Below are 17,492 nucleotides of genomic sequence, written 5' to 3'. Positions count from 1 at the left end.
CTCTTCTAAAGCTTGCGGTAATGATATAAAGCACTTTTAAAACTACTGGTATGCTCCAAGCCAATGTGGCTGTATTTTAATGAACCAGTGCTGTGTATCCTCTACTAATCTAGCAGGGCAGCTGCTAGGTTGACAAATGTTTGCCAGCAACTCAAAGATCTTTGGATGGAAATAAACTGTTAAGAGGATTCTCAAAGGTCAGTCCCACACAATAGGAATATTGCTGTTACAGATTCTAAGTCATGAAAATTGATGGATTTCACCCAACATCTGAGTGCAGCATCAATTAAGTGAAGTGCAACAACAGGGCTGTATGTGTGAGACTGAGACCCAGAAGCTTGGGGCTGGAGAAGCACAGCTCTGGATCACTTAATACTGGAAAAGAAAAAATTAGCAGGTCTCTGTCAACCATCACACACATTCCCCCCCCATGTCTATCCCCAATAAGCTCAGTCTGAGGGGAAGCTTTTTCCCTGCTATGACCTCCCCATCTCTACAGCATAGCTGTTACAGCTCTGTGTCTGCATCCAACACTGAACTCCCCACCCAGACAAGATCCCTGGGGAGAGCTAAGAGCTGATGAAATGGGAACACCTGCCTTGCATTTTCTGCACTAAAGCAGTTTTGCTAATATTAGGTAAAACACAGAGATGCCATTTCTAACCAGCCCTTGCTGCTGCAAAAGAGAACATGTAAGGAGACAGAAAGAGGGCAGGCAGTGTCTTTGAACTCTTCACAAAGTGGAGTACTATTGCCTGGAGCTCAGGGGTGGTGGATTCAAACTGCTTGTGGGTACCAAAAGCTTTCCAGAGTTAGACTGGTAAATACCAACAGCTCAGAAACAGATGCGCATACTGCCAGTGAGCCTGGGAACTGATACCCCCTTTCTGCTTCAGGTTTAAGCCAACTCTAGTCCCTGGGATCCCAGCAGGAATTTGGTCCTGCCAGCAGAGGAGCTGCAGATCCTCACAGCATTCTGGCCAGTCCCCAGGGGCAGGCACGTCAGACATCAGGCTGGAGTGACCACTCTTCTGAACTAGCTTTCATCTCGTGGATCCATCCTGGGTACCATAAGGAAGCTGGCAGTGCACCACGGAGGGCAGAGTTGCACGAGGTTGGAGTGATACCTGCAGCCAGGGCTGCCACATGCTGCTTGCTTGGGCTAATTTGTTTTCAGAGCCACTTGTAAAATTCAGAGCAGCAGAGTGAAAACAGTCCAGGAAAGAGCCTACAGCCAGGACTAGCCTGGTCCTGTACTGGAACTAATGACAGAATTGCTGTGTAATCCAGCTGGTACAGATGAAAAACCTGATGAGCTCACAGAGGAACCAACTGGGAGGAACCTCACCTTATTCTGGCAGGAGTATTGCTTGTCCCTACCTCACTTTCCCAGCTGCAGTATGTAGGTGGAGTGCTCATCAGAGATGTGTCACGCCAGGTACAATCTCTTATGTTGTCCTCCTTGGATGAGACATACAAGAACCTGAACAGCCATGCAAGAGCCTAAGAAAGATGCACAAACTGCAACTCCCCGACCTTACAGAAAAAACAAAACAAAACAAAAAACAAGGAAACCCCCAATACTTCTCAAGAACTGAAGCCCAGATCTCTCTCCACCCTTCACTCTTAAGACTCCACTAACTAATTCAGGCGCTTCTAATTTCATTGGAAAGGACATGTTTCTAGTCCCCTGGTCTGCGCTAAGAAGTTTGGCTGAAAATGGACTGAGAGCTCAGGGACGCATCTGAGAAGGGCTGTCACATCTCATCTGCAAGATGGAGAGCATTAAAAAGTCAGCAAGGTGGTTTAAGAGCACTCTTGAAGTATCCTCTTCTTGCCAAGCCATCAGCTGCAGTGCAACAAGAGGTCATCAGCATCACTGGGAAGGAAACACAGCAACATCCATCTTAAGAGATACAGAAATGCACAGGAGAGAGTCAGAGCATCTCCAGTGGAAGAAGAAAGTGCTGGAAACCCAAGGGATGCAGTCCTGGGGGATTATTGGAAATATCTTCTTTCTGTTCACTGAGTGAAGCAGAGCTTTTATTTCCACACTTTGCTCTTTGGCTGATAGCCCAGCTACTTTAATTAACTGAGGCTTTCGTTAGTGCAAATCCTCAGTATTGTTGTGCAATTACTTCTTCAGCAGGTTCCTTCTCTTTCTACTCAGTACCTGTCAAACAGGATTTCCACTACAGCAGTAAAACAAAACGCCTGGCAGAGCAGGTGCAATTATTTTTAGATTTGTTAAAAGTGGTACACCTCACTGTTTGGAATACATTATACCCAATGACACGCACGTGGTGATGCTGTTCAGCATTTAAAGCTGTTGCGTCCCATCCTAGAAGCACTTAGGTGCAGGCATCCCTATCACGGGGCTGATGGCATAAAAATGAACATTACGTCTCAACTAACAGAGGAAGGAATTGGGGTAAGACTATTAACTTACTGAGCAGCTATTGAAAAAACGGGATATAAACTTGGTATTTAAGCAGAGCCAAGAACCATAAAGTTTGCAGGTAGGTTATTTTTTTTGATGTGAAGAGGACAGAGGACTTAGTAATGCTTACGTGGCTGGAAGCAACAACCATAAGGAGCACTCAGGCACGCAAACCCGCTTCTGGATTTATTTCAGACTGGAAGCTTTCCGGGGACCTCCGAGATGAGAAGGCTGAGTTCTTACTGGGAAGGTTCTGATGGGTCTGGATGAAACGACAGCTTTCTGCCATGCGTGTCTACCTTCAAATCCATTATCTAGAGATGAGAGCTCTTTTGTGTAATGCCAGAAGAAGAAAAACCAGCAAACCCATCCTACGATTCCCTAATCAGCATTTTTATCTCTCATTGTTCTTATTGTTCCACAAGTACAGCACATCAAGAAAAGCCATTTCTATCACCTCAAATATCAGGGAATATGGTCAAGATATTACCCTGAATTCTGACTAATAAAGGGGAAAGGCATTTTCACCAAACACACAATCTTGCCTCAGCAAGCAATAAACACCTCATTCAACATGGCAGAGCCAGTTGATGTCAAACCAGGATACAAGCCTCAGATGGGTTTCTGAGGATCTTTCCTTTGCCCACAAGCTTCAATTGCTGGATCCTAATTGTTGGAACCCTTGGCTGAATCCTACTTCATCTGGTCTGTGTCTCACATCAGCACACCATATTCCATCCAGGAGAGGAGAAGGCAACCACAAGAGAAGGACCATCCCCACAGTCTCCAAGCCATGAGTTTTGAGGTGGGCAATGTCATGTTCTTCAATGCCTGGCTTGCCCCAAGACTTTCATTACTTAATGATCTATTTAAACTTCTCCTGCTAGTCAATTAAAAAGTTAAACAAAATCAAGAGGGAGCAAATGCTTCCATCAAGACATAGTTAACATATTGCTGCCAAACACGTGGTTGGGATGAATACAGACCACCCTAACCACCCCCCACAACCCACAGTATAGGCTGGGAATTAAGGAGCAGCATGTGTTAAAAATTACAAAGTTTACATAAAAGAGGCATAATTAAAAACAATTCCTTTTATAAATTTCTAAGAAAATCAACCTAATTATTACCAGTGTTTTGAAACTAATTTGCTTAGTCACCTGCATTCAGAGCAAGAGGAAAATGAGCCTTATTGCAAAGAATTATCTAGCTTACAGCTGCTACATTCCCCAGAAAAGCGCTTTTCTTACTCCCTGTTAGTTCTCTTCTGTCACAGTAAAAGATGGGGCTGTCTCTGACTGTCAAGATAAGGCAGGTTCCACCAGCCAGGACTCTGGGCAGCTTGGGAGATCAAAGCTTTGATTAGCCAGCCCTTCCACATAGAGGTTGGAAACCAAACCTCCCTGCCCAAAATGCTTTAAACTTTCAGTGTTGAGAACAAAAAACATTTCCCTTCCCTAAACAAGCCTCAGAAACCCCTCAGAACTCAATTCAGATAAGCATTCAGAAACCTGAAGACTTTGTTAAACTATTTTGATCTGAAAGTGTTATCTGGGAAGTCTTAAGAACAGCTTCAACACACTTCCCATCCTTCTGCTGCCAGGAAATCTGGGAATAGTGAAAACAGTGTTTCTGTGAGCTTATAAGGAGATGCACAACTGTGTGCTTAATGACCAGGCATGGCTGTTTTCTGTGCCTCAGTTTCCCTCTGGTTATTTACCTTATTATTAAGGGCTAAGGTGCCCTTAGCTCCTTGTCTATGGTCACTTTGCCAATTGCAGAACTGAAATATCCCTCACCTTTCTTCACAGGCTAACACAGATTTTCACTAACTGAAGGATTTCAATGCATGGAAGTGACCTACAACTACTAGTTTTCCCCCTGACTTTCTTATGCTCTCTAAAATGGCATCCCCTTATTGTCATCAGGAAAAAAAAGCCTCCATCCCTTCCAGGTACTTGCAGTTCAACAGTACTGATTCCAGGGATCCAGCAGTCAGGACAATGGGGAAAAAAGCTCCAGCCCTCGGTTCTGAACCCAGCTACTCCATCACCTTTCTGTTCATCAACCACTTTTCAAACAAGATGAACCTCCTCCTCCAGAAGCACAGGATGGAGCCAGGCACTGCTTTTTGGATAGGGGAGCACTCTGTATGCACAGCATGGTAGGGAGATCCATCATGCTTTATCACTTACCACAGCGTTTGATTTTAAGAAAACTGAAGAAAAAGCATCCATCAATTAGATAAGGAAGAGCAGAATCTGCTTCCTCGCCAGATACAGGCAGGTATCATGTGGAAAAGGGATAAGAGACTGTCCAGGAGGTGAATAATATTGTGGCTGCTGTGCCAGCCCACTGGTAAACTTGGAAATAAGTCACCATCTTCCATCTGAGCACTGCAATATCTTTGCTGATCGATTCCATAGAGCTTAGGGAGGCATCTGTGAGCTACACCAGACACATAAGAACAAGCAGCGATTAAAATCTGTCTCTGGCTTCTCATTTCTTTCTTTAACCTTGTATCCAAGAGTTACTTTCCTCTTTATAACCTTCTCATGTCCCTTACAGTTGCCTCCTTGACGTCCCAATGTCCTACAAGGTCCTTCCTGTTCCAGCAAACTTTAACAACACAGATTTTCTTCTGTCCTATTTATTTAATACCCACAAGCCAAAGCCAAAGCCAAATTCATGACCTTGGTGACTATGGCACACTCCTCTCCTGTGCCATCTCTTGTGGTACAGCATGAAGTTACAGCTGCTCTGGGAGACAAGGCTGTCTTTGCTTCACAAACAAGGCAGCCTGTACAGAATACAGAAGCAAATGATTTTGCACAGCAAAACCACTCCACTGAGACAGTTAAAAAAGCATGGAAAGGAAGGAAATGCAGATATCCAGGATCTGGGACACTGCTGGAAGAAGGGAGAAGCTCACAGTGAAGTGGATATCAACACACCACATGAACCAAGTATGAGTCGGAGTAACAGTCACAGAGAAAGGGAAGAAGGTGAAAACAAAGGAAAAAAATAAAAGAAAATGCATCCACACATTCAGCCTCCTTCCACTCCCTCTCCAACCCATCTTGTTCCACTGTATGGAATAATTTGGGTTAACCTGGGGACATTAAATAGTCTGTTGTTATTTGAACAGGCACATGCAGGACACCATGCAAACCCTAGAAATAACAGGAATCCAGCCCTGGAAATATAACGTGGTATTTTGCTGCTGCACTGACTCTGGTGCCAAGTTCTGTTGTGCTGCTTTTGTCCCTGAGCTGCTGTGACAAAGACCGCTCCAGAATGGAGAGTGTTTTAATGATGCACAGACAGCTTTCATGCTAATGGTTAAAGGCTTCAACACAGAGGGACTGGCTCCCGTGACACCTTCAAGCTTTCCTATGCAAGAAAAAACATCCAATTATGTATACAGTAGTGTGAGGGATGCTTCCCTCCCTTGTTTTTCCCTATCCAGTGCTCCAAAGCAATGCCTTCCTTCTGCTCACCGACCCCATTAGCTGCATCCTAAGCCAAGGGAACCCAGAGATCTGAGGCGACAGTAACATTTTGTCTATGGAAAAACTGCTACAAATCAGCATATGGCACACAAGAGACTTAAGCAGTGGTTTTAGGCAGCGGCAGTGGAGTATTGCAAGGGTGTTTGAGTTAATATTCAGAGTGCAAATCCCTAAGAAACCAGGACTGCTTGTTACATTATCAGTGTACATTCACGCATCGCTGCGCCTTTGCACCGGCCCTGCAGTGACAAGCATCTGGATTTTAGCATCGCAGGTAAACTAAGCAGCAAATTTGCTCCTTCCTTTTCTGCTATACGGCAGTACAAATATATAGAGACAGGAAAACTCGCAGGGATTTGAGAAGTGACCTGCCTCTCCAGCAGCACCCTGCTTTGCAAGCAGCAGGTGGTGCTACGTACCCGGCAGCAGCCCACAGACATTCCCTGCAACATTGCCTTGGTGTATGAAATCGCTCTCACGGAGTAATTCAACCTGTAAACCTGATGGTAGAGCTAGTAACTGGATAGGATCCATTTAACACATGGATGGTGCAAATCTGCTTAAAAGTGACTCGGTGCTAAGAAACAAGGTGTTTTTCTCAGCTGTTTTGTCATGGAAAGCGTAACTTGAATTGTCCTTTCTGGGAGCAAACCTGTTAGCTCTCCAATCCCGTATGCAGCCCAGGACCCGAAAATTAAGTTGGGTTCTTCCTGATTTTACATACAAAAGCTTTGGTAAGGTAGGGAAAAGCAGTAAGTGCCCGCTGTAAAGCTCTGATTTATCAAAGAGCTTCAGCAGGTGAGTTAGTCCAGAAAACCACAAGTCATCCATCCAAGGAAGGATTAGGTATGTGCTTGGATACCTGAGCTGGTATTTATGCAAAGCTCCTAGGAAGGAGAAGGATGGACTGAAACGGCAGTGTGATCAGTACAGAGTTTTACTCTTTTTTTTAGCTCATGGTCTCAGTGAGGACCTCACCTTGGATCATGCACACTGCTCCAGCTCAGCTCAAGTTACTGGTGACCTGAGCGAACTGTTAGCTTGCAAGGTTGGCTCTGCTCTTACCAGAAAGCCAAACTTGATGTTGAAGGACAAGCAGAGAAGCTCATGCTGCCACACTGGTATGCTACACACATTACAGTCTGACCAGGGGCTGAACCTCCTCTTCCTAGCCAGAAGCATCATCTAAGGACCCAAACATGCTCCTTAAAGCAGAGACTGCAAAGCACCCTCAAGTATTTCTGCTAGAAAGGATGTGCAAACCTAAGGTACCTGTCCTTCAGCAGCGAGCTCAGCACACTACGGTTATACAGATGCTGCCCAAACAGAAGGGAAAGGCATGACGGCATTTCCCCCCAGTCTGCTCCTAATTAACAAGTGGCATTTCAAGGAACACCGTGGCCAGCCAAAGAGGTCTGCAGATGCAGCAAGGCTTCCGGATTAGACATTTTCCAACGATTATTCCTTTTTAAACAAGCGGCTAAATTGAATGAGCTTTCTCAGCCGGCCACCAAGCCAGCAGAAAAGGACGTTACGCCACTGGAACTGGCTGCAGAGATCAAAGCCAGCTACTTACCCTATAACAAAGCTGAAGGAAAGGATTAGTCACTGCTGAAAGCCACAGGAGCTGGCATTGGCAGTGAACCCAACTAAATTGCTCAGAAATGCCTACAAGCACACACCACCTAACCCCAGAGGAAGAGGAGAAAGAAAACTGCTGCAGGGCTTTTCCAGCCATGGCTCTGTCACTGAAGGACCTGCATGCATGCAGAAAAGAAAGACAAATGTGGGCTGTAGTTTCTTAGGGCAAGAGCACAGGTTGTTAAAATATTGCTTTGGGCTGAATAAGGTTTAGCTCCAAATGTGGGAAGCCCTTTCACAGCTCAGCTGGGTTCACAGGTGATGCTCCATGTGTGACACTGGTAGCCCACACAAAGCCCTTGGGCTTGTAAAATAACCCAGCCAAAAGCCAGTCATTACTGGGGAAGTGGGAAAGATGTTACACAAGCTCAAAATAAAGTGAAACAGTGACACCACTGGATAGTCCTGATCTAACAAACAGAGCCCAACCAGCTCCAATCTCAGGTGAAATGTTGTTGTTTGAGAAGTTTGCAGGCGGGCTGCTGAGAAGCCAGCAAACGTTCAGATGGTGCCACCAGCCCCCAGCCCCAGAGTGATGGATTTGAGAACAATAAAGTCAGCAGCCACCCCAAGCTGTGTGTAAAGGGCTCAGGAAAGGTAAAAACCAAGACATGCCTTGAGAAATAGAACCACAGAATGGTTTGGGTTGGAAGGGACCTTAATGCTCATTTAGTTCCAATCCCCTGCCACAGGCAAGGACACCTTCCACTAGACCAGGTTGCTGCAAGCCCCATCCAACCTGGCCTTGAACACTGCCAGGGATGGGGCAGCCACAGCTTCTCTGGGCAACCTGTGCCAGGACCTCACAGTAATGAACTTTTTCCTAGCATTTTATCTACCCTCTTTCAGTTTATATTTAATAAATAGATTTGGATTGAATAAATAAGAACAATGTTGTTTGGGAATCACTGTTCCAGGTTCAAACATCCCTGCACAGAGGTGAAGCATTTGTCACCACGAAGCCATCTGTCTTCCACAAGCCTTTTTCTCATGCTGCTTGGACCTCTGCAGCCTTTAGCAGAGATGACTGCACTGGCAGCACAGTACTAAGCCCTTGTAGTTTGAAAGCAGCAATTCTTCTCTCTTTGGCTGGAAAAACCTTGACTTAGAAAGAGATGCTTTCTCCTTACTCTACTAGACAGGAAAAGAGGTGTTAAAAAGGCATTTTTATCCAGTTTAAGAGACAGACCAAACCAAGTATGCTGGAAATGGATGCCAGAGGGGGCCTACAAAGGGCCAAGTATTTTTTGTAATGAAGATTATAACCAATTTTATAGTTCTCTTGAGCTCAGTCTTCCTTTATCTCGTCTCCTGCCATCTCCAGGGCACAAACCACAGGCTGAGAAGTGTGGACAGGATGGGTGGTAAGGGGAGGCTGCTGAGTGCACAGTTTGCTTTCCTGGCTTGGACTGCAACTCCTGGGGGGCTTTAAGGAAGTTTCTGAAAGGGAAATGGGTAATTTAATTGCTGCATTAGAGAATCTGTGGCTGTTTGTGAGTGCAAGCTGCTCCACAGCTTAATCACCTCACTGCTCACGGCTTTGTGCTCTCCCCACTGAACCGAAGGTACACGCAGCGCTGGCAGCCTCCTGAAATACATATTCAATATATTAAAAAAAGACCTCTTCAGGTAACTCTGGCTGTTCAAGCTCAGCTCATTCTTTTAGGTTTTCAGGATTAAAAGCAAAGCAGAAATAGGGAAAATTAATTCTCTCTCCCTGCCCTACTCCATGTCCTGCTCAGAGCTGTATGGAAGATGGATGGTGAATCAATTCTAGGGAATCTGAAGAGCTGTTAAAACCATGTACTGGGTTTATTAAGCACCTATGCTGCAAGTCTGCCAAGGAATTTCAAGCAAGTGCCCTACAGCAACCAGAAAGTAGCAGCACACTGGTGCTGAGCACACTGCAAAGCGCAACAAGATCTTTGGGTGCGTCTTATTAGAATTTGTGTGGGTTGGGTATGTGGTTGCCTGAGTGTTTTGTTTCATTTGTTTCCCTTTACTTTTATTCATGTGGATAAAAATGCTGTCAAGGAATTGTGAAGCAAAGAGTGAGGCTTCTCTTGTCATTGCCTGTGCGCTATTTAGAAATCATGAGCATGAAGATGCTGAAAGGGGAGGCTCGAATTCTATTCCAGGATTAATCCAGATTTTCTCCTTAATCACTTCTCCTTTATTCTGCCACCGGAAATCCTTCCAAGATTAAAGTTCACACAAGGACAGTGCAGGAGCAACAGCCAAGTACTACCTCACTTAAACCCTAGTGCAGTCTTTCCACCTGTTCAGAGCAGGATTTAACACAGTTTCCCTTTTTCTTCCCCATAAGCATGGCAATAGCAGCAGTACTTGCTGGTGAGGTGCAAGCAGCACCATGGTGGGGACTGCAGCGGCCACAGAAATGCACCGTACAGAACTCTTACCCTTGCTACAGAAGAGCAGAGCTCAACTGCTGGCAGCGACTGGCTGTCCAGGCAGTTTTTAATTCTTTAAATTGCCAGATGCTGCAGACATCTTGAAGTACTTATCCTGAAGGATGCATCAATGCTGTGTAAATCCTGCAGGGAGGTGCTCAGAAGTTAAGCAGTGGTTAACTGCTTAACTGTCACTGGTAGTCATGATCTCCAGGATTTTGCCTGGGGAAGTTCTAATGGACTGCTAGAGATACATACACTTGCAGAAAGCAAGTTTGTTAAGAGAGCACAAACAAGGCTTCTCACTCACAACCTTTGTTTTTTTGCTGCAATGCTATTTAACGTGAGATGGGAACAATTTTTATAGCTCAGCTCCAGCACAAAGGCACTTTAAATTAGAGGGTAATCTACCTACATATGTTCCAGGGGCAGCCTTGAATGACTACACACACAACTTCACATTAAATTATATTTGCACCTAGTCACTTCAGGCTCTGTACAAGGCCAGAATACTTTATCAGAGATCCCTGTGCAGCTAAGGAATCTTACCAATTTTTCAGTAAATTATGCTGTCACAAGAAATCTAAGTAAGAGTTTTTAAGAAATCAAATACATTCTGTAGCCCTGTTTATCTCATTATCCATGAAATAATTCAAAGATCCAACACAGCTTTAAGCTTTGCTCTTAAATCCCAACCCACCAGGGAAAAGAAACCCCATAACCTGCTTCGGAGAACCAAATCACAATTGAGCAGCAGTCTGCAAAAAAAGTTTCAAGGAACTGATCAATGAGATAAGGTCATGCAGTAAGGCTAAAGGAGGAAGCTCAGCTCTCCTCTGGGTTATTCTGCTAGCACAAAGCCACACAGATTAAGTGTCCGTCCCCCTGCGCTGCTGGAGCATGTTGGTGGCTCTCCAGACCATATTATGCTTCCAAGGGCTCTTTCAGCCCAGAAATGCTACATACATTGCTGTGTCTCATTAGGCTGCAATTTTCTTCAATAACCTTCTGGCTTCAGGTACTTTGATTGTGGATCACGCTGGCACACATGTGCTACTGTTCTGCTGCTCCTTGCAGCCAGATGGTGCCTAGACCAGCTTCAGTTGTAAGGAGGAGCACCCAAATCCACTCCCACCCATTCTCTTTCCCCCCCAGATTTCCTCTCCATAGCTCTGTGCTCTGGGACTTGAATGCAGGGCAATTCCTTGCACCCCAGTGTTACTGGGTGCATGTTTGTTACACAGAGATACAGCACTGCTTCAAGATCTGTGAGAATTGTGTATTTCCCATCAAAAGACACTCATAATCCTGCAAGGAAAACCAGATTCACAGCTCTGCAGTTTCTGTTGACATCAGCAGTCATATGGGCTTGTGTTTCTTGCCAACCCCAAGTACCCACCTGCCTCTTCCCCTGGCTAGCACAACCCACGTCACAGCCACCAAGGCGTAAACAGAACCTCACCTCCACTTCCCAACTTCTTCCTGCCCTTTTCCACAGTGGATCTTAGGATCTGTCACTGACGGATGAACGCCAGGTAAGATTTTCTATCACTACCACACTAAACCATCCATATAGATGAATACTACAGACACCCAACACCTTAAACACCCAGTCCAGAGAGGGCCTTAGCAACAAGCATTTTGGTGGGATAGATGCCTGGAGACTGTTATGAGAGATCCCAGGAGACTTGGGTTCTTTTAAAAAATGGGATTTCAAAAAATGGGAAGGAAGCATACCTATTATCACCTCAATGGCAGAAGCTCGCTGGGCTCCAGCCATTCTCTGGCACTTGGTATGTTACCATCCAACACTCCAAAGGACAACTTCTCCCTGTTGAACCAAGCAGTACTGAACATTGCCCACAGCAAACAAACCCCAGCGGGTGGCTTGAAGGAGACACACAACTCAGATGTAAACTCAACCCTCTGGTCTAGGTCTAGCCCCCACTGGCAGGGGGCTGGAACTAGGTGAGCTTTAAGGCCCCTTCCAACCCAAATCATTCTGTGATTCTGTAACTCTATGATTCTATGTGTGATGAAGTCCCCCCAAAAGCCAATGGGCCTCCAAGACAACAGACATGCAGATCAGAGTAAAAAAAGCCATTAACTTCCATCAACAGAAATATAGTTTTCTTTCACAAATAACATCCATTAGCAGCTCCATGGAGAACAATCCCCACTCTTCAGCTCTGAAGGAGTACACAGTTTTCCAGCAGCACAATACAAAGATTTTGCAGAATTCAGGCATTCAACAGGACTAATGTGAAAGATTATTTTGCAATTATCCAAGCAATTTTCTCTCCTCATTGTCCCTGGACCATACGGGTTTTTAAATATGAGCAGAAGGATTTATTCATCACAATAATAATAAAATGAAATATTAAATCAATGAATCTCTTTGCATGAAGCATAAAACTCACACTGCTATTAAGCTTAGTAGCGTCCTGTCACATAAACCACACGCAGCTTGTGTACTTAAGTACCATCTCCCCTTTTATTTTTCCCTTCCGCAATTTGTAAGGCATTATCCTTCCATTTGTCCTCTAAACACGACCAGATTCAGCCAACACAGTGTTGCTTCTTGTTAGTGGCTCCATTTCTGTGCTCTCTTTACGAGGGCATGTGAAGATTTATACTTAATATTGATTTTTAACAATGGCCAGTGCAGAAAACTATGCTGAGATGACAGAGAAGTCCTAAAATAAATACATACATATATAAGTAATAATTTAAGGAGAATTAATTCCTTACAAGCAACACTGCAAATATGCAAGTGAGTAGCTTGGCATGAGAATGAGTGTTGGTCTTTCAAGTTTTGGCTGGGGAAAAAAATCAATCCTAACCTAAGCAAAAATCAATTACAACCTTTGGAGCATGGAAGCATTGGAGCAGTGGCTGTGGCTTGTATTTTCCTCTTTGCCATCCCTTGTAATATAAAGTGATAAATGTCTTTCAAGCTGTTTGCACTAGGTGGGTCTCTTTTTTGTTTTTATGAAAGATTTATCCGGTACAGTGCAGAAACAGTCACTGTTTAGGTATTTACAAGGTGCCAACTGTCCCCACACTGTGACACTTAAAGAGCCGAAGCAAAGACTTTCAATAAACAAGAATCTCTAGCTTTAAGCCTTGAGATTCATATTAGGCTCCACACAAATAATTATTGTTTCATTAACACCTAGCAACTCTAAAGACCACGTATTTTTACAATTTAGGCTCTTCTGGGCAACAGCTCCTGTGTTTTGTAACCCAAAGCCACCAAATGAATTCTCTCGGGACAGGAATTCATCTTGCCCAAGTTAACACATCCACAGAGCACAGCCATCCACCTCCCTTCAAAGCTGGTTTCCTTCCAAGAGCAGGAGCCATGGTATTCTCACACAAACACCTAAAATGGGTCAGATGAGTCATACCTGTAATCTCCCTGTTTTTCTCCAGTGATACAGCATCAAGATCAGGTACAGATATTTACAGACGTGCAAGATGAATGCTGCCCTAGATGATTTAAGCTGAGCTGACACACTACAGAACAGCTATAATTAACTGTAATGCACAAACCCCACAACGAAGCAAGACCATAGTAGCTATATCTTTCTTACCATGATTGGGACACCAATGTCTGGCCACAAGAGATCCTCAGAGGGAAGCTTGGGAGAGTTCCACACTACCACAACTTTATTTAAGTACGGGAGACCATTGAGCCTTTCTAGGGAGTTCATCAACACTTCCTCCCGCTCGTAAGTCAACATCACTACTGTGAATTGCTCCCGGGGGACGTTACCACCCAAGGCAGCCTGGAACTCCTTCCCAGAGCCACCAGCTCCTCCGCCAATTGGTCGAAATCCAGTCCCAGACCCCAAAAATTTTGCTTCTGATGGTAAAACAGGGTCAAAGGGAGTATAGGGGAAAAGGTGGAAAGGCCCCGGAGCAGAATTCCAATTCCTGTAGATGTCCATTGCAGTGAGGGTGAAATTGCGGAGATATTTAGGAGATGCATATGGTGGTTCTGTTTCCACAGGCCCCAAGTCCAGGTCACCATTGTCTGCCATATTGGGATCTGTACCAGCAGCTTTGCCAGACCGGTGGGGAATCTCCACAGCAGTTTCTTCTCGGATAGGAGCAGCTGGGATTTGGATTCGAGTCCTTATGATAGCTAAGACCGTGCTGAACACGTTGTCAGAGGTGGAGAAGTAGGTCTCCCACAAGAAGCGGCCCTGCCTCCTCATGGCAAGGAGATCATTGTCAGAAATGCTTCTCAGAAGAAAGTGCACTTCTGTGATACGTGGCTTTGGTATAATTAAGGCTGCCTCGTTCCACCGGATCACATCATTATAGGGTAGCTGAACTTGCTCTCCGAGAACCACTGGGATGGCTCCAACTTCCAGAGCCTCAAACAGTCTCATGGCACACCCGGCGGAGATCACTAAATGGGTGTCCCCCGGGGTGATTATCAGTGCAAAAGTAGATAGCTTCAGTAGCTCTAGTCTGTCATCCCTTTCTCCACACAGAGCCCACTCAGTGGGCAGACTCGCCTTAGGCTGGTTCTTACATGTGAACTCCACCAAAACAAAGTCCAACTTGCTGTCCTGAACAGCCTTCAGGGTAGTAATGATCCGATCGTCGTAGTCAGCTGGGGCATTGCCTTCTATTTCCTCTTCGAAAGAGCGAACCTCTTGCAAGCTAGATCTGAGAGACTCAATCTTCTCCCCCTGGAAACTAAACAGGTATTTACGCTTGACCGGCACCTGGGGTGGGATTTCTAGGAAATTGGGTTCAGACATAGCGTGGACCAGAGGTGATACCACAATATCAAACCCTGGTCGATACTGGACATCGTAAAAGGTGGACTGGGCAATCATGGCACGCCCTGTGCTGATGTTGTAAATGAAGTTCTGAGTTTCTGATTTCCTTGATAAACTGATGATGAGATGGTTATGTCCATCAGTCCTCCAATATGGCAAAGAGTGCAACTGTTGCTCTAGTTCAGTAGGTTTTGGCATTACGGGCTCTTGCATTTCCCCCACTAAAATTATATACACACAAGCAATATTTGCATTTTCAGTAACATAAACATTAGTTCTGACAGTTGCCTCAAAGGCTTGTTTAATTAAAGGGTCTAAGGAACTACCAAAAGGGTAATCATCACTGTTGTAGACATAGACTGGAAAGCCTGATGTCAACGGGCAGCGTGAGTAGTCAAAGCAGTTGTGCAGCCTGCAGTTTCGGTTGGATTTTGGCAGGGGGAAGGTCACATCGTCTTTGTCTGGCAGCAGCCGGATGGGCAACGAGAGCTTGGGCTGGTTCTGAGCCATCAGCTCTTTGTAGGAATGCTCAGTCTGGCTGATAACGTTCTTCAACTGCAGCAGGTCCTGCTTGGCATTTTCAATGCTCTTTTTGCAGGCCTCGATCTTCAAGTTGAGTTTAGCGATCTCGCTGTTGAGCTCCTGCCGCTTGGCTTCCAGCTGGAGCAGCTCTTCGCTGACCGACTCGCGGATGCGGCACAGGTCTTGCACATGCTTTACCTCACACAGCTCATTGCCAGTCCGAGGGCCAAAGATGCGCTTGCCGGCATCGTCCGCATCATCAATGGTGGTTAGGTAGTAGTGAGCAATGAGGGGAAAGAAGACGAGGATAATGAAGAGGGTGAAACTAAGCCACGTGAGCCGGATCCTACTGGACCATCTCAACACCCACGGCTGGCCTCCGTTCCCCACTCCCCCATTCCGCAACATCGTATATCCAGTCATGAGTTCAAAAGTCGCTGCGCGCCCAATCACGTTGGATCAGTAGCCATAACCAAAACAGTTTTTATAGCGGGTCTCTCAGAAAAAGATGTTATTGTGCCTGCTTAATGAGAAGCCAATAGAAGGGGAATTCCATCTTCTTGTCGTGCTGGCAGCTTTTCTACAGTTGTTTTGCTGCAGGCACAACTTTTGATCCCGTTAGACTTGATCATTGACCTTCTCACCCACCCCCAGCCCACCCCTGGTCTGTAGGTAACCTTTGCTGGAAGTGTCACAGCGTTGTCATGGTGATTCAAAGTCTCAGCTGGCAGAAGAAAAACACAATGGGATCAAGCCAAACTCCACCACTGCTCTCGACATCCTGCATTACCATCCAATGAATATGCAGAGGCACCAGCCATTGTAGAGAAGAAGCCAGAAGAGACTCATATGAATGTCAGTCTCTCTCATCGCTGCCGCACAGCTGATGCTCTGACATTCCTACAAGAGAACAATCATATATTCAGATAATGCAAACAAAACAACCCCTTAATGACTTAAGACACTGTTAGCTTTTAAAAGCTCTCTGCAGAAGAGCTACCTTTGCATATGTCTAATACCTCTGGGGTTAACACCAGTAAACCTGACAAAGTGATGGGATTCATTAGATGAGGACACATGGTTTTCTCCGGGCACTCTGCTTTTCATTAGGGTTACATGCTTCAGTGGCCAGACAAGAAAAAAAATCACAGCCCTTGGATCTGGTTTCCTATTTCTGCCCCTGCCACTGTCTTGTAGTGTAACTTTACCAAAGCTGCTTAATATCTGCAAGTCTCATGTACAAAACAGAGATATTAATGTAGACCTGCTCTCTCTTCCCACCTTTTAAATGGCATGTTGTGATCCTGGGACACAGCACTGCTGTGAATTTGCACTGCATAACTGAGTGTAATGACTATTGTTCTGGTCTAGTGACTAGAGCTGATGAGGAATTTTTAGATTAAGTGTTTTGCCTTCATTTCCTGATGGAAAATTTTGACTCATTGCAAAAGAAATTTTAAAGGGAATGTACTCATGCTGCTTATGATTACCTCTAGTGACTGGCTGCACATGGGAGAGAATACCGCACTACCACAGTATAAGCTTGCTTAGATCTGCGTTTTTGCTTGGGAAACTCTGTGATGACACTGAATGCCTACCTAACATGGGTATAAAAAGGCAAGGATGTGGTAAATTCAGCTCTGAGTCTTTAGTCTGTACCTAGATTTAAATCTAGGCCAAATGAAAATGCTGCCACTAGAATCTCTGCCTCCCCTTTTATTAGCATCCTCCGAGATACCCAAGTTCCTGGGATATTCTCTGATATACTGGACTTCCCACTGGTGAATATGGTGCAGGGCTTAGCACTGACTCTTGCAGAGCCACAAGAGAAGCTTATTAATTTCCGCTTCACTTTTTAATTAGAGGAAAGTCATCTACACTAGTGATGGTCATTTTTCACTAAATCTCTTTAATGTTCCTCTCATCTACTCATCAAGAGTTAGCAGAAAGAAGGTGAGGAAGTAAACTTCAGCTGAAACAGAGACCCGAAAACAGTCCAAAGAAAAAGAGAAGTTCATCTTAAAGGAGCAGAAAGAAGTCAGGAATAATTTTCAGTGTAGTACACAAGTGCGTGCCAGAAAACATAAAGGGAAGATTTATTTTTAAACAGGAAAAATCATAATGAAAAGGGAAACAACTACAGTGATAAAACACAGTTCCTAGGCCT

At 44.9% G+C, this 17,492-nt stretch overlaps 1 protein-coding gene across 10 annotated transcripts in view; it reads right to left on the bottom strand.

Annotated features, from left to right (window-relative positions):
• The window catches only part of EXTL3 (exostosin like glycosyltransferase 3), a 154,647-nt gene that overhangs the window by 21,338 nt on the left and 115,817 nt on the right, over positions 1 to 17,492 (bottom strand). For all 10 annotated transcript variants that reach the window (XM_061372158.1, XM_061372155.1, XM_061372152.1 and 7 more), the window contains one exon: positions 13,601 to 16,225. In XM_061372158.1, coding sequence (XP_061228142.1) covers positions 13,601 to 15,748 — 2,148 coding nt within the window. In that variant the 5' untranslated portion in view covers positions 15,749 to 16,225. The remainder of the gene's footprint in view (positions 1 to 13,600; positions 16,226 to 17,492) is intronic.

The sequence above is a fragment of the Neopsephotus bourkii genome, unplaced genomic scaffold (genome assembly GCF_033783945.1).
Source record: "Neopsephotus bourkii isolate Nb327-2 ecotype Australia unplaced genomic scaffold, CSIRO-AGI_Nbou_v1 NB_1600, whole genome shotgun sequence".
Lineage (NCBI taxonomy): Eukaryota > Metazoa > Chordata > Aves > Psittaciformes > Psittacidae > Neopsephotus > Neopsephotus bourkii.
This window is presented reverse-complemented; position numbering and strand designations above follow the sequence as displayed.